This window comes from Rhea americana, unplaced genomic scaffold (genome assembly GCF_003343005.1).
Source record: "Rhea americana isolate MKP2758 unplaced genomic scaffold, rheAme1 scaffold_59, whole genome shotgun sequence".
Classification (NCBI taxonomy): Eukaryota; Metazoa; Chordata; class Aves; order Rheiformes; family Rheidae; genus Rhea; species Rhea americana.
The window spans coordinates 33346-53574 of NW_028186745.1; the positions used below are offsets into that span (position 1 = coordinate 33346).

At 49.3% G+C, this 20229-nt stretch overlaps 1 protein-coding gene across 5 annotated transcripts in view; it reads left to right on the forward strand.

The window, feature by feature from the left end:
* Window positions 1–20229, forward strand: part of BCOR (BCL6 corepressor) — a 58548-nt gene that overhangs the window by 27345 nt on the left and 10974 nt on the right. For 2 of the 5 annotated variants that reach the window (XM_085319455.1, XM_085319456.1), the window contains 5 exons: window positions 7141–7422; window positions 7819–8172; window positions 13384–13712; window positions 14051–14326; window positions 19829–19995. In XM_085319455.1, the coding sequence (XP_085175581.1) occupies window positions 7141–7422; window positions 7819–8172; window positions 13384–13712; window positions 14051–14326; window positions 19829–19995 (1408 nt within the window). The remainder of the gene's footprint in view (window positions 1–7140; window positions 7423–7818; window positions 8173–13383; window positions 13713–14050; window positions 14327–19828; window positions 19996–20229) is intronic. The other 3 variants (XM_085319457.1, XM_085319458.1, XM_085319459.1) reach the window with 2 other exon arrangements.

Genomic DNA, 20229 nt, shown 5'->3' on the forward strand with positions numbered 1-20229 from the left:
TGGTTGAGTGTGCTCTTCCGCAGGTGGTGATTCWTGAGTAAGACTAGTAGAAGATCTCGTTTGGGCAATTTAATAACTTTTGAATTATTGTTCTGGTCCTTCTTGAGTGCTTTCGGTGGAGAACATGCTGGTCAGTCGCACCTGCTCGGTGGCTCACCTAAATCTAGTTACTCGCGGTGTTTCGCTGTYGCCCAACCAGCAGCGTGAGCAGAAGTTGGCCCGGCAGAGTAGCGAGGGAAAGTGTTAGCTGTTGAAACGGAGAAAGCGYTGGCGTGGGGAGCGGGGCGCTGAGCTGGAAGCAGAGCGCGCTTTACGTCCTCTCGGGCGTCCGAGGCATTTGRGGAGGCGACCTCCCCTCCGGCGACCCCCGTGATCGGCTCCCGCAGCCCCGGGCGTGCCGCAGAGCCTGCGGCGCAGCCGCGGCCGGTCCCCGCGGCGGGAGAAGAGGGGCTGCCGGCCGGCGGGGGCACGGCCTGCCCTGGGGAAGGGCCCGCGAGGATCTCCGCGTTTCCGTAACCCGCCTGCCCTCGCCAAAACGCTGCGCTGAGGAGGCGGCGCATCTTCAGGCTCACCGCTTAGCGAGATCTCTGGCTCCTGTGTTTGAGACTGTCCAATGGCTATTGAAAGCAGGGAGAAGTATGTTCAGTCTTACGTTGGTTGGTTCTGCTCTGCTAACGAGCTGCGAGTTAGCAAGATATTTTGGAGTTTGGCTGAATCTATAAACTTCCAAAAGTGCAGATCTGTTCTGCTGAGGGAGCTCCTCTTCCGTACGTCCACCCTGCCGCAGCTAATACTGACAGGTACGGATTCGCTCTCCTCTCAGTAAAAGATATATATATTTTTTTTTATCGCGGTGTTTCACCTTCTGCCCCTCGGGATAGCAGCTGATAAATCAGGAAGCCGAGTTTCACACTTCTTGAATGCCTCTGGTGTAGTGGTTTGGCACTCTGGTGTGGCTTGGGCTGCTCGGGGGACTCCTGACGCATCTCAAACCGGCCGACGGGCAAAGGGGCGATGCGCGCTGCCTCCTGGTTCTTCGGTTTGTCACCAGTGAGAACCGGGTCGACTTTTCACCGGAGAAACGCTTTATTTGCTTCCCCTTTTCTCTAGCCACTCTGTTTGGCTTTAAAGCTTTCTAACTTGACGTGGCTGTTGGTTTGCAGCTTCTCTTGTTCTACTTTCTGCCTCCTGCATGGGATCTCAGCACTGCAAAGGTATTTCATCCCGTTTTGTGTAGCGTTCATCTATTTCTGGCTAAAAGTAAAGCAGTGCTATCTTCTTATGTAAGTGGGGAATTTAGGAGCAGAACCAGCAAGCTGTTACACATGACTGCTGCTGGGAGCATTTTACCTGGCTGATGTCAGTGGGGAAGAGGAAACCACAAGAGAAACTGTGATTTTTTTTTTCTTTCTTTTTTTTTTCACTCTGCGGCGCACACGACAGACTCGCGGGGCTCCTCTGCTCCGGCGGCTGCACAGTTGCTCTCCGTGTACGTGCACCATAGCAAAGGGTCAGGGCTGTAAGAGCTGGTAGCCCCCTTGACTCCTGTGCATCTCCTTCAAATAAATACAGCAGTGGCTAAATGGCAAAGGCAGACGATGCTTTACAGAGCCACTGGGTGGGATGAAAACTAGCTTGACCTGGGACTCTGTGATTTTTCTAGTTGTGTAGCGTACGTGCTGACTTTTCTTTTGACGCCAATGAAAGATTTTGCTCAATCTCTGATTCCATAAACTTTTTCTCTGGCTCGACAGTGCATCGCTTTCCAGTACTGAGAAAGTCTTCTTAAGCTTCATCTTCCATTCTGGAAAAGGGTAAAGGGATCCACGTCTGGTTTAAGAGAGGTAGCTGTTTTCCCTAATTAATAAGAAACGTAAGCCAAGGGGAAAACTGGAAGTGTTTTAATTCTCTCCCATCTTGTTTAGGATTTGCTGGGCATTGCGAGAACAGCGGCGAAGCTGCTTTGTTGCCAAGGTGACTCGTAAATGTTGCTGAGGCAATACTTCTATGGTGCATTTCCATAGCATAAACATGATAAATTATGGGATGCATATGTCATGAGTCATAGAATTGCTCAGAGATCAAGTGATTTAAGCTATTGGCATAGACGTACACATCAATATGGGCATGTGATGATCGCATGTCGGTACGTAGCAAAGCTCTCCTAGCAGTACTGAAAATCATACTGAAGTGTGAAAGATTGAATAAATTCTACAAGCTGTGAATTTCTTGATCAAGGAGCATAATTACCTGCTTATCTAATTTTACAGTAGGAAGACGCTGCCCACTTAATCCTAAACTGAGAAAAAATAAAACCTGATCTCAAGGCACAGGGTTACAAGGAAGAAGTTAGAGCAGTTTCTGTGCACGAAAGTGAAATGCTGTTGTTTGCGAGAGTGTTTTTAAGAACACGTCTTTGGCATTGCAGCTCTGTGCCAGTGGCCCTCGATGTGTCTCATGGTAGTAAGCTGCTTTCATTTTTTTTTTCCTGGGCTGTGACAAATGAAAGGCTGAAACAGTAAATATGTCCTTTGCCCTGGTCAGTGTCACCTTCCTGCAGCAGGACAGGGTGCAAAAAGAAAGAAAAAAAAAAGTAGCAGCGTGTGTGGGGAGGATGGCAGTTGCTTGTTTGTTCAGTGTAGTGGGCTTAAGTAGAAGGAAACAAATATGGAAAGTTTGCAAGCAAAGACACTTTGAACAGAAAACAAAATCAACTGGATTTCCTCTGTCCCATGGGATACCTAAAATTTGATGCTGAAAGTGACTTACTGAATTATTTCACTTGTGTTATGAGCTTGATGCCAAATACCGTTTTTTAGCATTCGGATAGTCATTAACGAATGAAGAGTTGGAATGATGAACAAAAAATGAAAGGTACCTTGCGTAAGTGAGTGCAGGGAGAGGTTGCTGAACGGAAGAGGAAAAGCTGTTTTTAGCTGCCATGTTATTTGAACAAAAGAATCACGGCTTAAATAGTAAGATGTGTTTCCTTGTTTGCATTGCATGGGAGACCCTGCTCGCAAACGGGGCTAGCGCTGACAGCAACAGGAAGGTGGAAAAATGAAGGAAAGTTTGCATCTTTTTTTTTCCCTCGTTTTGTAGCATGTGTGCACGTATGAATAGCTGCTTCTGGAGCGATCTTAAGCAGTGCGCTAAGGAGATATTGCTTCAGGCAGAAATGTTATGTGAAGAAGCAGCGTCTTAACTCTCCCTCGTTTCTAGTTTTATAGGCCAGTAAGAAAGGGTTTGAGTTCTTGGTGCTGGTTCTCACAGCTGCCGTAGGACTGGCAAGTGCTCGAGTGGTGAGAAGCGAACGCATTTTGGAGTTCATCTCCTTGCGTGGAGAGGTGGGTTGCTATGAGAACTCGGCGTTTAGTACGTCTCTGGCTACCTCTTTGCCGTGTGAATGGCGATAATGTGAAAACTCGAAGTATGTTGTTGTTGCTTTATTTGCCTTGGGCAGAGAAAAGGGTGTTGTAGATGCATGTGGGAGGGGGAAACAAAAGCAAATAAATTCTCCTTGTCCTTGCTGGGCGTGCGAGATATGCTTATGTTGTTGTGCTTTGAGTTGACTTTCATATCTTAATTTGGGGAGACATTGTGTCTGATCCAGGTTGCTTGCAAAACAGTTTGAGGACAGAGTGGAATCTGGTGGTAAAATATTAATAGAGTTCATCGGCGCCGTGCTCCGCCAAGCCGTCGGCGGTTGTGCTGAGGAGAGAAACCTCCGGGCACCTAACGCAGTTGGTCGGCGTGCCGGTGACGTGTCGCCGCAAGCTGCGCGAAGAGCATGACAGCACGTGGGTTGTACGATGTCCCGAACAGAAAGTAACCTTTGTTCTTTTACTGCAAAAGTACGGCTGAATAGGAAAACGCAGTAGACTAGTGAGGGAACGTAGGCAGCAGTGCAGATGTGCCACTGCGCGTCCTGTGTCGCTCCCCGGCTTCGCTTTCTCCGGCTTGTAATGTGGATGCAGGACGATTGTGCAGCGTGGTTTTACGCCCGAAGATACCGCTTGTCTAGGGGTCTTAACTTCAGAAACGTGGGCATATAACGTCCCCAGTTCCAGAAGCGCGTGCGTGGTGGGCAGTCCCCGAGAGGCCGCTTCAGCGTGGCGGCAGCGGAGACGCGATCCATCACCTAAGGGGGCCTTGGGTGAGGCTGTGAGGGTGTTCCCCGCTCCCCGTGGCAGCGACGAGGGTGTTGCAGAGACGAGGGTGTTGCAGAGACGAGGGTGTTGCAGCGACGAGGGTGTTGCAGCGACGAGGGTGTTGCAGAGCCGGCGGCAGCAAGGGGCGCTGCTCTCGGCGGTGACCATCACCACCGTTTTCTGGACAAACTTCAGCAGACATGCAGCACGCACGCCCCAGCGCCCCAGAAGAAACGACGACAGCGAAGAACCGTTAACGAGGTTAAAGCGAGTGTCTCTGCCCTCTTTTTCACTTTTTAGCGTTGACTATCTGCGAAGAAGCAGGCAGCCTGCAGCCCTCTACCCAGTCCTCCTGCGAATAGAAACAGAGTTAATCTGAAGTCAGCTGATTTCCGTGGTGGCGAAACGAATTTAGATTGCCGTTTCCTGCAAGCCCGAAAGGTTAAGACCACCGACACCGCGTGTAGCCTGCTACTTCTCCTGACCCTTCAAAAGCTTCTCCGGGAATTAGTCAGGATGTGCCTGCCTTTTCTCAGGCTGGGCAGTGTTGCGAGCAGGAAAACCGTCCTGGGCCGGGGATATTGAGGGTGAACCGTGGTGCGTAGTTTCTGGTACGACTGGAGACCCAGGGAGCGCAGGCGCGAGGCAGCGAGTGCGCTTAGCAGCTCTGTTTGGGGACACGGAGCGAGCCGTTCCCCTAGGCGAGGAGGGCGCAAGGGTAGCGGACTGCATTAAACCTGTAAAAGGAGATCTGATAGAAGCGTATCCGAAGGGATACTTAAAATTGTTGTTGGTCCAGCTTTTTTATACTGTGTGAAACAAAATTCATCTTGCTGTCGGTGTGGTTATAGTGTGTACAGCTGTTGTGTAGCGTCTTTGTGCCAGATGTGCAAGTGCGCGGTGTTTACAGGTTCATTCTGATCTGGAGGGGACGCGCGTTGTTTAAAGGCATGGTGTTATTTACTAAGATAACTCGTTTTCTTCCTCTGACCCCTCACTGTTGTAGAGGAACATGTCGGTATTGCTGGTCAAAAGAACTGCGACAATCTACATTTTGAAGTTTTAAAATGAGCAAGTGTTTCAGCTGGTGGACTTAGGGAGAGAAGAATGGCCAAAGCCTGAGCGTCCTGCTCGCTTGGAAGAAGTCGACTTTTGTTTTTTCTTGGCCAAATTATCTTCCACTGTTTTCTAAAGGAGCACCACAAGCAGCTTGTCAAGCAGTGTAAAATGATGCTATGGTGTCTTCTAGGGCTCTGGACACTACACAGAGCTTTCTCCAAGTTGTGGTGAAGAAAATTCTCATCAGAGAGGGGCTTTTTTCCGCCTTCCGTTGCTGATTAGAGGTATTCTGGGGATGGTTGTGAAACCAGAAGGTGTTGGCAGAGCTGTAGGAAGGTGCTCTCAAGATAAAAGCGTGAACATGCTTGGACCTTATCCAGGGGCTGCCACTGCCTAGATAGTGGTAGTGGGAGCTGGTGGGATGTCAGGGCGGGAGGGGAGAGGAGGCCACTGGTGGCAGGGGACACTGGCCGTCCCAGAAAAGGGGACGAGCCAAAGCCGAAGGGGATGAGTCAAAGCTGAAAGCTAGGTTTAAGGGAGAGGAGGCAGAATAAGGGTTGGGGGTGGGGGTGGAAAGGCAGAAGGGACAGAAAAAGGAGTCGTCAGAGTGGCCAGGGATGGGAAAACTAGTCAAGAAAGCAAGCCAGCAGATGTATTTGCAGGAAGGGAAGTGAATCTGCAGGAAGGGAAGTGAGAGAAGAAGAGATGGCGAGGAGGAGGAAAAGGAAAAGGGATGTTAAGCCCTTGGGATGTGGAATAGAGAATAGAGACAATTTGCCAAACAGCAGCAGACGTGTGAAAAGAATATAGTAGTTAGCCAGGAGGGCTAAAAAGCATGGGAAAACCAACTTGCTGGTGAGAATTGTAAATAGGAAGCTGATTAACAGCATTGCACTGTGTACAGCATGTCTGCCTAATCGTGTCTCAGCTAGTTTGGTTTAGCCCAAGAAAGAATACCTCTTCAGGATGATCATGAAGTGCCATTTTAAGTCAAGTATCCATTTAAAATTCCTTAAGTTGGCTCTAAATGTTGGGGAGGAAGATTCTTTGGGGAGAGGGGAGGCTGAAAGTTACCCAGTGGGCATGGCAACATAGGTATTTTTGTGCTGGTTCGTGAGGCTGGTTTGTAATAAGCTTTTCAAGGCTCATCTGGTCACCACTGCTGGAAATACCCCCTGAATAAGTGTGGTCCGTTTTGAAAGGAGGTGACAAAGATCTTGCGATAGCAGTGACTGGCTGATTGCTTCAAGTGAGGAAGCCTTGTTATAACCTTAAATTCAAGTAGTGCTTTTTGTAAAATACTGTAGCTATTCTTAGTGGTATTCCTCTGTGTGTGTGTGTGTGTGTATGCATGAGTGTGTGCGTGTGCCTTGTGTTTCCCTTTTGTATCTCCAGAAGAAGGGGCAAATGCCTTTACTTGGAATCTTCATTTGATGGAAGAAGCAGAGAAAGACTCTGAATTGGTGAAAGACTACTTTATTATCACCAGAAAGTATTTATTAAAAAAGTCCTTGCAAAGTGAAGCTTGAATTACTACTTGTCAAGGTTTTTTTGGAAGTGAGGTTGCTTTCTGAAAAAGGTCTGTGCTTTCGATGGCTGAAGGTTTTTCTTTATTTTTAAAAAAGCATATTTTGATGTTTCTATGGATACATGTATTGTGAATTGTGTACAGCTTATATTGATTTCTCAAAAAACAACGCAAAGCATGTGCATTTTGGGGGGATTAGTACTTAACTATTGAAAATTGCTGTCTTAGGCTGACCAGAGGAGATTTGAGCTGAAGTACGATTTCATGTTTATTTGCATGCCTTGTAAACTTTAAGTCATGATGGACATGTGCTGGTAAGGGAGTGACGTTAAAGAGATCAGAGAGCGTGGTTTCCTTACAATGCCTTGTTTTGTATTTATTATGCCTTGTCTTTTATTTTAGGTAACTTTACTAGTACAGAAAACAACCAAGGTCACTTTCTTGAAACTCCAGAGGAAAAAGATCTCTCAAATGAGAAATGTTATTTAGAGAGACATTCTATATATGAAAAAGCGGAAGACCAGCCAACAGAAGATATTGGCCAACATCCATGTCCACGTCTGGACAGGAAGCGTAAACACTCTGGTGAGAGAGTGCAAAATGATGGCAGCCAACACGAAAACTTTATGGATGAACTGCAGGATGAAGTTATATCAAAGGCAAAAAAGAAGAAGATCTGCAAAGGTAAACAAGCATTTTCCTTTGGTCTCGCTCAAGGAATGTCTTGTGAAAGGAACGTCCCTTTGGCTTAATGTGTTTCCATTTATGAACTTGATAGTTACTAATGTGAGCACTGTCATTTCACTTAAAATTATATATATGTATATATATGTATGTATATATATATGTATATATCTCTCTCTCTCCAAAAAACTTGGCATATAAGGGTAAAGCAGTAGTCATTGGACACTGTAGCCACAGCAGTGCAAGTTACTGTAGTGCATGAAACCCTTAATGAGCGAACCTTTAAAATGCATAGTGTGGTGGTAAAGCTGAGACTATATGCCCCGAAAGTGAAATGTAGCTTTTGTTTTAAGTTGAGGGGGCTTTTTGATTAATTTTTAGTTATTTTTCCATTAGATGACTGGCCTGAGAGGGAAATGCCAAACAATTCCTCTAACCACTTAGAAGAGCCCAATTGTAATGAGGTGACCAACCTGAAGGTGTGCATTGAATTAACAGGGCTCCATCCCAAAAAGCAGCGTCACCTGCAGCATCTTAGGGAACTATGGGAGCAGCAGGTGTCACCAGAGAGATCCCCGTCCGGCAAGTTGGGCCGGCAAAGCAGGAAAGATTTAGCTGAGGCTGTTCAGCCAGAGGCCACTGCAAAGGTCAAAGACTTCACAGAAGAAAGGCACACCAAGAAAAGGTCAGAGGCCAAAAGCAATAGAAGTTGGTCTGAAGAGTCCCTCAAAACAAGTGACAATGAACAAGGTATGCAGAGACTACTAGGGAAACCAGCTGGCTTTAGCATTTACAGTGACGCATGCTGCCACCGATGTTAAGGAATTGTCGAGAGTTTTTTTTTCTTTTTTTTTCTTTTTTTTTTAATTTTTTAATATATTTCTGTAGATGTCCATCTGTATAAAGACTGACAGCTCCACTATAAGAAATGCACTGTAGCTGATACTTGGCAGACAAGAAAACGTGTTTGTGTATGTGTGTGTAACTATGTGTTTGTGCGTGTGTTTTGACTTTAAATAATCCTGTTATAGATATGTGGAAAAGAAGTTTGTCTCTAGAAGGGGTTTGGGGTGGGGGGAGAAGGGATGGAGAGAGTTTACTGCAGAAATGGTTCTGAGTAAGGAAGAAAGCAAACAGTTATTAGCTCACGTAAAAGCATTTAATCACAGCTGAGATTTGAGTGGGTACGATCTCCTGTAAAACAGTGTAAGTACTGCTAAGAGTTCTGTATCTTGGGAATCCAACAGCTCCATCACCCTGGAACTGCTGAGTTTCACGGCCTTTTCTGAGGCACGCTTGCAAGAAAGAGGCTCATCCTCCTCTCCGAGAGGCTGCCTTGCTGATTTGTCTTGGATGTCTCCTGTAAACTCCTTTGTCCCTCTTCCCCGGCATCCTGGCCCTACATGTGCATGCAGAGGTCTTCCCGGTAGCTCTCTCCCAAGGGGGTCTCTTCCTCAAAATACGTCAGCTTTCTTTGATTTGCGTCCGGCTGCTTTTCCCCCTCGCTCCCCTTCCTCTTCGTCTCCCCTCCTGCTCAGTCCCCATCCTGGGGAAGTGCTTTGAGGCGGTCTGTTAAATTCCTTCCCGTGGGCAGGAAACGCTCCGGCCCCCCTGCCGCGCTGGCCTGCCCACTGGGACGGCAACACCAGCGGCCCCCCGGTGCGTCCTCAGTTGTCTTTCCCACCCTCCTGCTGAGTTAGCTGCCGTAACATCGTAACATCGTTGGAGGACTGAAGGAGAACGACAGCACACGGTCTGTGTGGCTGGTCCCACTTGGACATCCGCTGCACCTTGCTGCGAATCCCTGCCTCTTCTAAGCAGAGTAGATAGTTTTTGTTAGGTTTTTCAGATAAAAGGCTACAAATATCTCTTCCTTTCTTCCTTCTTCTCTTCCTCTTAGCTCTCCCTCTGCCCCCAAATTGTCTGCCTGCTTCTAAGGAAAGGTTATTTCTGCGGAAGTGGAACTCTGAGTCCAGTGTTTGGACTCATTCCTTCAGACACCTGGGAACTTGGTCAAACTGATAACACTTCACCCTCAAGCTGGCTTTACCTGTAGTGTAGCCGAGACACCTTCAAGAGGAAGAAGCATAAGGAAAGTAGATCCTGTTGTCCCATGTCAGAATCTCTTATGGAAAGTGTTGAATCCAGGTTGTCCTGCGCTGGTGAGAATTTTCCAGGGTAACATCTCTGGCACGATAACAGACAAAACTGTTGACTTCCTTTCTGTCCTAAAGAGTCTCACCCATCTTTCCCCTTGGTAGGATTATTTGAGGGCAGAAAACCCCAAACTTTGATGCTTATTGATGGGGAAGGTTCTCCAAAAGGACTTGTCGAGCAGAAGATCAAAACTTACTTAAAAAGGAACTTTGACTCTTAGTCCCTTGCTTTGTGTGCTGCCTTGGTGAGCATGGTATCAGCTCAAACATCCCTGCCCATCACCTGCTCCCCTTTGTACTTTCAGAAAGAGATATCTTGTAGAGATTAAAGGAGGGTCACTAACAAGAAGCTGCATTGTGTAAGGATGCTCTAGCTTTCCACTGTATTGCCTCCCGTGATAGCAACAGACTTCTCTAACACATGACCTCAGGAAAGAAAAAAAGGTGGCTCCCGATTTACACGCTGCTCCCAAAGGCATTTCAATTCAGTCGCCCCATGGCTATGAAAAACCTTTTGGTTTTGGAAGCCTCTATAAAACCATAAACCTGACTAAATTATGCCTCACCATCCATTGTGCAGAGGCACTAGAGAGCATTCGGCTTACTTTGCTAATGCTCTTGCAGCCCCACTGAAGTGTAAACCTTTGAATCTCCTTTTTCTTAGCTCACTAGGATGAGGAATTTTTTCTGCGTTGTGTAGCATAGTGTTCTCTGTGTGAGAGAGCATAGGGAAGGAGATTTTTCGCTTTTTTTGCCCAGGAATAGTCCTCAAACTTTTCTTAAATGTGCCTGTTCTTAGAAGGGATTTGTGGTATCTTGTTGCAGGAGGAGTTGTCTTTTGCAAGTGAAGCTGTCACTGAGCAGTCGTCCCCTCTCTCCCGCAGTCCGTGCCCTGTGGCTGGATGACCAAGTGGTGGCCTCTGGAGACGTCCTTAGCGGGACATCTCTTAGCTGTCACCTCCTTGGAAGTTCACCCTTGAGGAGCAGAGCTGCCAGACCGGGGATTTGCCTTGCCCGAGATTGTTTCGGGGCCCTGCGGCTTCCCACGCTGGTGGTGGCGTTGCCCGTTGCAGCTCTGCCAGGTGCAGCAGCTCGACGTGGCGATCCCTGCAAGCTTGGGGGACTGCGGTGCTCGCCCGGCAGCAGCGGTGGCGGCAGTGGCGGTCTCTCCCGGAGTCCCAGCCGAGCAATAACCTGGCGCTGCAGGCTGCGAGCGGTGTAGTAGCCGGCTTCCTCTGATAGTCCCCCGGGGAGCTGCAGCCATTTGTACGGGGAGAGGAGAAAACCCAGCGGTTCGGTTAATCGCCGGCGCGCAGGCAGCGTGGAAACAAAAGCGGCGGCGAGGAGCAGCCAGGAGGGCTCTGGCGCACCTGGAAAGCTGCCGCCTGCCCCTCGCAGCTGGGTACGGCGACAGGCGGCTCGGCGGGCGGGAGGATATGGGAGCCGAGCGAGCGGGCGAGTGTTCGGGCTGCGTGGCGGCGGCCGCCCCTCTCGCCGCGGACCTCGCCGCCGGCCCGGCCCGCTCGCCGCAGCCCACGTCAGGCGGCGGCGCGGCTTTTCCTTTGCGCGGATGTTGGGGGAGATTCCTGCCAGCTCTGTTTTACTTCTCCCCCCCTCCCCGTCTGTAGCGGTCAGAAAGATGGAGTGGGATTTGAGGATTAATCGCTCACCTCTTTGACCTGCGTCTCCTGCCTTCCCCAAGCGGATGCTCGTGCCTTCCCTGGATAGCGCTGGCCTCTCGCAACTCTGTTGATCCCAAAGCTCCCGGGCATGCGGTTGCTGCTCCTCCTCGTCTTGCAGCAGCGGTGTGCGTTTAGCCCGGCGTCTGCTGTCATCGCCGATGGTCAAAGTGCAGCACAGACTTCGTGAAGCTTGCAGGCTGGAGTTCCCATTCGTTGCGGCGATTAAACTTTTTTTTAATTCAGCATCTCTGAACGGGAGAGCTCACAGTTCTTTGAGATATGCTTCTCTTCCTGTGATTTTTTTTTTCTTTCCTCCCCCCACTCTTTCTGTATTTTTGTTTGTTTTTCCTCTGTTCTTGTTTTGCTGCATGCCGTGGTTTCTTCCTTCTCTTTGCACTCACCGGATTACATTGCTGGTGTTTTCCATCTGCACAATTTTTTTTGTAACTGATTAAGGAGCTAATGATGATATTTCTGTATTAGAATTGGGCTTTTTATGTGTTACTCCAATTAGGTTAGCTGGAAACAGGAGAACTAGAAACACTTTTCCTATTTCATGCTGTTTGCAGAGTTGGAAAGACAGCCTTGCATCAGCAGGTTCGGTCTACAACTGGAAAGTTTTCTTCGTGATTATAATGCCTAAAAACCAAAAGGACTGGATTCTTGCTGAACAGTCTGCGCGTCATGTGTCCTGTAAATCTCCTGACATCTAGTTGGCAAGCCATGTTATGCATCTTCTAGAAAGTGGTTTTAAAGAACTTGAGAGTTTTCCATTTTCGTGTTTAATCTAGAAAGCCTTCCGCAGGTTGTTTTCTCAGGCCCATTTGAAAGGAGACAAAAAGGTGAAGCTACCCACTAAGAACATACCAGGTTTTTATTTTTGCTTTATTTTATTTTGTTGTTCTTACCAGCCAACTCTTGAGTTTCTTAAATCAAGGTCTCTGTTCACTGGGCAGCCATGTGCTGTATTTGCTTCTGCCATCTCTTCTATTCTGAAAGTAGCATCACTTCAGAGACTCCTTAGAGCAAAGGAGCCTCTTTCAAGTGCCCTAGGTTTTAGGTTTTTCTGCGCCTTCCCTCAGTGGTACAGTATTATCTGGATGAAATGTCCCTTCCTTTCCAGCAACTTTTAATTCATTTATTTTCTCCAAAGGCGTTGGTTCTGAGGTCACCTCAATTCTCTGCCCAGGGGAAATTCAGACTATAAAAAGTCAACTTTTCTTGTTCTTGTTTTGTTGTAAACCTGCCTGCAATCTGAAAAAAAAAATAACCATGCTTTTTGCACGTGGCCCAGATTGTGAGACTTGGCTTGTACAGAACGAATCCGTGGCGAGAACCCAGTCGTGTGAGTATTCTGCAAAGGGCTGCAACGCACTGGCTTTTTCTGGTCCGAGGTGTTGCCCTACCTTACAGTCTCACAGTGCAGCTAGTCAGAGTCCTCCAGAAAACATAACCACTTGTTTTTTCTGTGAAATACCTGTACCTTTTGGTAGGGAGTTTGCGCAGGACTTCTGTAGCTTCTTAAGTAGCTTTCTTTTTCTTTGAAGGTGAAAACGCTGCCAAAGAGATGCTCTCTATCTTATTGCTGTCTTAAGCACTAAGCTCAAAATTCCTCAGTGCTGTCCCATTAAGACCTCTTCCCTGCTACTATTTCTTTCTCTTTTCCCTCCTCCCCCTACAATTCAGGTATCTGCCCTCAACTTAAATGTGGAAAAGGCAGAAAAGCCCAGTAGGGCCTAGGGTGAGGGAGAAGTTGGTTCCCATTCAGATAAGGCAGTTCCAGGTAAGGAAACACGTTTTCCCAAAGCAAGGAAATTCGGTTGCGGCTTTCCGCTCTGCCGTTGCAGGTTGGCTGTCGCAGCGCAGAGCTGGCCCTTGCAGTACCCGGGCACCAGTCGCAGAGAATTTCATTTAGTGATTTTTATCAGACCGTTACAACTATTAACTTGCGTTAACTTGCAAGATGCTATTTACAGTTTGAATGTGGAACACTTAAAATATTAATGATTTGAAAATGTAATTGGTAGATCTCTTAAGCAGTTGAGGAGCTTGTGTTAAGTGCTAGCAATATGTTTTCCTTTTAACACACCATGCAACGTGTAATGCCTTTCCTTCCTATTTAGGCTTGCCGGTATTCCCAGTGTCTCCGCACATGAAGAGCCTTTCATCCACCAATGCAAACAGCAAAAGGCAGGCTCAGCCAAGCTGTACTCCAGCCTCGAGGTTGGCTGCCAAACAGCAGAAAATTAAAGAAAGCCGGAAGACAGATGGGCTGTACACAGATGAAGAGGAGGATTTCCAACCTGCATCTCTGCTGCACAAATACACTGAGTGTGAGAAGCCATCAGGGAAACGTCAGTGTAAAACAAAACACTTGGCACTGCAGGAGAGGAGAAGGAGGTCATCTCTGACAGGGGATGACACCACAGATATCGAAAATGCTGAAGATAAGGTATCTTTATTTAGCCCTAATTGTCCGGTAGCATCACCGAATGCAGAGCCAGCCTGCTTAAAACTAACGTGCTGTCACGCAGGGTAGCAGTGATTGCTTTCAAATTTTTCCGCGTGTGGTGTGCACATTTTTTAATTTGCTTCTCTCAAACTGCCTGCGCTTTAAGCCACTATTGCCGATGTTGAGGAATCTTGCATTAAGCGTAATAGTAGATGTTTCTTCAGAAAATCAAGTATGAGTAGAAGAGTGTAGTTCTTGGCTGGCAAATTGTAAACCCGTTGCTATACTGTAGAAGCGAGGAGGGAGAAGAGGAATTCCAGTAACGATGTTTTTGACAGGTCACGGGAACGAGGAAAGTCAGGAAGCGACCGGAGCCTCCTTCAGACGGCGACTCGTCGCCGGCCAAGTCGTACGAGCAGAAGCTGTACGAGCGCCTGCAGCAGGCTCCCTCGCTGCTGCCCGCGGCCCCGCCGGCGCAGCTGCAGCTGCAGCTGGCGAGCCCCGCGCAGGAGAGCGCGCCGAGCCGCCCCATGCCGCCCGAGGCGCGGAGGCTGATCGTCAACAAGAACGCGGGGGAGACGCTCCTGCAAAGGGCAGCCCGCCTGGGATACGAGGTGAGGGGCCCTCCGGGGGCGGCTCCTTCGCCGCAGGCCCGCGCGCGAGGAGGGGGTTTTCTGGAGGCCGCGTTCGGGCTGCGCGAGCCGGGCGTGCGGCGGGAGTTCCCGGGCACGAGGAAGGGGCTGGGGGCGCGCGGCGGGCTGACCGCGGGGGCCGGGCGCTCCCGGAGCACTCTCTGCTTGTGTGGGGCTTTCATTTATTTATTTATTCATTTATTTATTGGGAAGATGTAAAATCACAAACCTCTTTCTAGTTACGCGCGTAGGAATTTTGAGAATCGGAAGCACTGAGTCTGGTCTTTGAATTTTTGTGTGTTCCCATTTTTCTCCTTGTGTGTTCCCCCTCTCCTGCTACATTTTCCTCCCGGTTCCTCCAGGTCTCGTGGCAGGTCGCTGCGGCAATGGGTCCCTGCTGCTGTTAGGGCAGCCGGGGTGGCGGGGAGGGGGGGGGGGGATGTGAGGCAAGCAGCATCCTGAATGAACGAGCAAAGGGTAAAGTTTTATAAGCAACCCTCGTTTCTGTTTAAACATCAACCATCTGCAAACAGATTTTTTTTTTTTTGGATCTATACGGGGATCTTTAATGAGCTGTATGATTTTTGCTTTTGTTATTTGTGGAGAGCATGTAGTTTAGAAGAATTTTATTTATTTATTTATTTATTCTCTCTATGTGACACAGACTGTAAAGCTTGATGTGCCCTCTTGCATGGTCAGGTGCAGCACAGGAGCACTCTAACATGTTTTATGCTTCAAGCCTGGAGCTTCCCGGCATAGCTGGAACAATATTGTCTAATGAAACAGACTCCCTGTTGTTACAAAAATCAGTAACTGAGGAATCTACCAGCTCTTTTGGCTTGCGACGTGCTTTTATTTGGGAAGTACAGGCTTATAGGTATGAGTATCGTCGTTGTTGCTTAACTTCAGATCTCGCAAAGAAGCGTTTCGCTGCTGAGAGTGATTACTGATTTGCCAGAGATTAGTCCTTGACTTCGGTCCCAGCTGCAAAGTTTGCCTTGGCTGGAAGAAGACCAGTTTGACTTTAGAGTAGGGTTCGCGCCTCGCTTTGGCAGGCTGAATAAGCCCAGACCTCGGTGGAGGCCTATCTGACCTCAAAGACCCGTTGAGACCTTGAAATTCCCTTTGTGTAGTTGGAGAGCGTAGCTTGGAGGGAAGCCTTCTCCTGCGCTGGAAGGCTGGATTTCTCTGGAAAGGTTTTGTTTACCCTAGACAAAGGCTTGTGCTAACTCGGGGCACTTTTCTGCGGCAGCGAGGAGGAGGAGAAGTCGTTGTTGCAACGTTGCCATGGTAATCTTCATAATTTATATGATTTAATTTCCTATGGATCTAAAATTTCCCATGGATCTAAAATCAGAGTGTGCTTGCGCTCCAGGCTGTCGGCGTGAATTTTCTTCCTGCGCGGCGTCTGTGGCTGGGATGGCTGTTGGCGCGTAGCAGGCTGCACGGGGACCCTCGCCTTTGCGCCGGATGTAGCCCACCGCGGTCAAAGGGAGGACTCCCGCCTCCCACACTCGATTACGGACTGGGATCTCCTCAAACGGGGGCCGTCTGCACCAGCAGACGCAGAAAGGTCGCAGAAAGCTGGGGGTATCTGAGCTCGCCAAGGCGAGGGTCCTGAAGCCCGCGCGTGACCTTGTGCTCGTGCCACACATTCTCGTCTTGATTTCATTAGGGGGGTTGATTTTTGACCACGAAGGCAGTCCTTCAGCAGCCGACTTGAATTCATCCAAAAGTGCAAGTGAACGACGCGTTTTTAATACGCTTAAATATTCAGTTTTCTTCCCTTGATTATTAGGCCAAACTAAAAGTGTCTACGCGGATTCTGTTACTGAGCGAGTGCAAGGCAGGAAAAAGTGGGACAACGAGGGGAAGAGGCTGGTGTGGGTGAGCTGCGGTTGTGATTTGGCATCGGCAGCGTCTGTCAAGGACTGCAGTGGTGGGTGGTCACACCACCCTGTCAGAATTTAATTTGGCCTGTGGTCAAGCGGGATGGTTTGGTCAGCCATGGGAACTGCGTAGCGGTCCCCCCGCCCCCGGCAAGCGGCCTGCTGCCATTCACGGAAAGCCGAATTCTCTGGGTCTCTGGAAAGACTCTAGGAACAGGGCTGGAAAAATTAAACTGTTCAAGAAGTTACAAAATCCTCTTAAAAAAAAAAAAAAAGAAGAGGAAAAGGGGAAAAAAGGGAAAGGGTTGGAGGGTGAAGCTAATCGGCTGAAGCGTGAACTGCGGCACGGGCACGTGCCTCTTCCCGGCCGCCCCTGTTGGCATCCCAAGCTCTGCACTGCGCGTGGGGGCTTTTTGCTGCTGCCGCCGGCAATAGCAGGCACCCGCGCGGGCCCCTCCGCCAGCCCCACGCGGGCTCCTCTGGCGCGGAGGGGCGGCCGACGGCGCGGCACGTATCGCTCCCAGACCTCCGGAGAGCCCAGACGCTGCTGGCTCGGGTGCCTCTGCCCCGCTCCCAGCTGCGCGGCGAGGATGCGCCCCGGATAGCTTGGGCAGGGGAGGAGCGTAGTGGTGGTTTTGGGCATAAAAACTGACGTGAGCGTGAAACATCGAAGGACGAACGTGGCCTGCGCCTAGTCAGATAAATTGCATGGCTGCGGCTAACAAGGCTACTCGAAGACGGTTTGGCAAGTGGTCTTCTGCTCTGGAAATCCGTGTGGTCCGAGCGGAGCCCCACTGAAGCTGGTGGAAAGCTTTGCGCTTTCTGCGCTAGACTTCCGCGTCAGGTCTTGCTTAATCAGGGTATTAGCAGCCCATCGCGATGTGTGTTCGCTCTTGAATCCATTATGTTTTCTCCATTTGAAACAAATGACTTGAGATAATAGTAGTCTTAAAACTGTAATTTACTTTTTGTGGATGGAGAAAAAGGAGGGAGAATTATAGGGAGTATAAAGTCTTTTTCAAAAAAAAAAAAAAGATTACAGAAGGCTTGCGTAATGAATTTGATGCGGGAGGAAACACTGGTCGTCTTTGTGCTGCTTGGTGCTTTTTAGTCAGTGTTCGGACTTGGAAAGTTTTTTAGTCTTTGGAAATTTGGGATTCAGCCCTGCCTGGAAAGGCAGGGAAATAGGAGGTATGCACGGTGTATGACAGCAATGGAGAAAACATGTGGTTTCCAGGGGTGGGCTGAAATTCTCGTAAAGACGGGGGATATCCAGGCAGGGGGAGAGGCCTCAGCCGGGCGGGAGGCTCTGACCCCCGGGGTGTGCCGCAGCGGCAGCGCGCCGGAGCTCCCGAGCAGCCTCCTGGCCGCGGGCAGCCCCTCGTCCGCTCCCGCGGAGGGGAGGCGCTGGAGAAGGGGCCGGGCTCTCCCGCGAAACGCGCTGTTTGCAGCCGGGCGACCGAACGGCGCAGGCGGCGGCGGTGGCACAGGTCTCGCTGCTGACGTGCCTCGCTCGACTCTTCGGATTAGCTAAGAGCCGCTTCCAGATTGCCGGTTTGAATAGAGCACCAGAGGAGACGTCGCTTGCCCCCGCGGCGGTTCGGCGGCCTTTTTCTAGAGTCAGCCAGAGATGCTTGCGAACCCGAAGGGTGTTTGTGGCCCCACGTGTCCCCGTGTGCAGCCGCGATGGCTAATTTTTTTGTAAATTGAATAAATCATGTTTAAAAAAAAAGTTAATGAGGCATCTAATTAATTAACAATGTAGACTTTTATGGTCTTTATGGTTACATTTTGTGGTTAATGACATTCTTCTTACAGCCTCTTAACATCGAATTGCCCGGCAGAATTGGCTCTTTCGTCCAGTAGTAGGTATTCGGCCCTAGGATGAACCTTTCCATGTTGTAAAAATAGATGGAAGTGGTTTTTATTTTTGTTGTTTGGAGTTTCAGGATCTTGTTTTAAATGGCACCGGTGTGTTAAAAGTGGAGCCGAGCGGGGCAGCCTGCTTCTGCTGCCTGTATCCCTCGGCCCACTTGCCCCACGCGGCGGTCCGGTTTGGAAGGAAAATCCTTCCCTGCCGGGCGTCATTTCACGCAGCCCGTCCTTACGGATCGGCGAAGGCGAAGGCGCGGGGTGAAGAGCGTCCCTCGCGGGGCAGCTTTCGGCCGGGCGGGATGGTTAGCAGGGACGTTGAAAAGCCCTCACTGGGCGAGACGCGGGGATGTTGGGATCCCGGGTTAGACGGATCCGTGCGTCGGCTGTAAGCGGGTGACGCGCTCGATCCCGGCAGCAGGCGACCGGGTTGCTTTCCGTGCCTGGGACGGACAGCTCATTAGCTTGCTGCTCTCCACTTTACTCTGGTTAGTGAGGGCCTGCTAAAAGAACAGCTTCATGCTGTTTCCTAGATACCAATTCTCAGGTCAGGTATACCGAGAGCGCAGATTATTGTGGGCTTTCCGGTAGGTTTTTGAAACGGGGAGAATAAATGCATCGCACGCAGCATTTGTTTTATCCTTTTGTTTTGACAAAGCAAACAGGCTCCCCCAAGCGCACGCTGCTTGGCGATAGAAGTGCGGTGGTTCGCGGGAATATTGCTTAACCTGTGAAGGGAGCAAATGCAAAATTAATGGCTTGCAGCTGATCCTGGAACATGCGGGCTATTTTATACCTCCGGCGTCATCTCAAATGCTTTCCCCCTCCCTTTCCTTTTTTTTTTTTTTTTTTTTGCATCTGGCACAAACTGAGGAAGACTTGCACCAGGCCAAATTTTTGGTTGAGTGATGGAGCAGTCACTGTTTCAAGGCTGCGCGGCAGCGTAGCGCCGAGTCTGGCCTAGGCTCTCAACCATGGCACATTTGACTGGAAGATGAATTGTGTTAAATTCACATGGCTTCCCACGGCGCTAGGGTAGTTATTGGAACCTGGCATCTGGCTTTAGTTCTGCATGCAGGAAATCAGTGTGGGTGAAAATGGGATTTCCCTCATCTTGATAGAGCTGAGCTTTTTTTTTTATTTTCCAATAGCACACTGTTCTACGTGGGTCTTAAATGTGTTTTGGGGGTCACGTGTTTCTTTTCTTTTTAAAATTAAACCGACATTGGCTATGCTACTGTTGCGCTTGCAGCATTTTGTGTTTTTTTTTTTTTTTAAAAAAGAAAAAGCAAATGTAAGAGTGAAACCTTTCTATTAGTTTTACATATGGAAGTTTTGAAAAGTGGAAACTGTAAGTTTTTTTGGTTTTTTTATGTGAAATTTGCACGTTCCCCCTTTCCCAATACGATCGCTAACATTAGCAACGGAGGGAAGGTCTCTTTACGGGACGCAGACTCAGTACGGCTTGGTCCGACAGTCTGCTCGTGGGAAACTGTGGTCTCCGCTACGGCTCCTAAAGAAATAGAACCAGCTTCCGCTTTTCCGTTCGATCGTCCCTTCCGGGAGAGGGGTAACTTTTGCTTATTTACAGCTTTTTTTTTTTTTTTTTTGTTATTTTGCCTTTCTTTCTCCCCCCTCCCCACCCCAAGCGAAGGCAGATCCGTGCACCTCCGCAGTCACAAATAACTTGATGTATGTGTTTTTCCTCCTCTCCTATTTCCAGGAAGTGGTTCTGTATTGTTTGGAAAACAAGGTCTGTGATGTAAATCATCGGGACAACGCCGGTTATTGTGCCCTGCATGAGGCCTGCGCCAGAGGCTGGCTGAGCATCGTGCGACACCTCCTCGAGTACGGGGCGGACGTGAACTGCAGCGCGCAGGACGGGACCAGGTTAGCACCCGCGCCCTTGCGGAGCCCGGGCGGCCGTCGAGGCGCCTCTTCCCTCGCCGGCTCCCTGCCGCTTCTTCGTCCTCCTGTGCTGCCCCCGCGGGGAACCCCCCCCCTTCCCCCGCCAGACCCCCCAAAAGCTGCTGGTGCTGCCTCCAGCCGCCTGGCCTCCGTGGTGGGGCCTCCGCACTGCCACTGCTCGGGCAGGATTTTTTTTTTCCTGGAAATTTTAGTAAG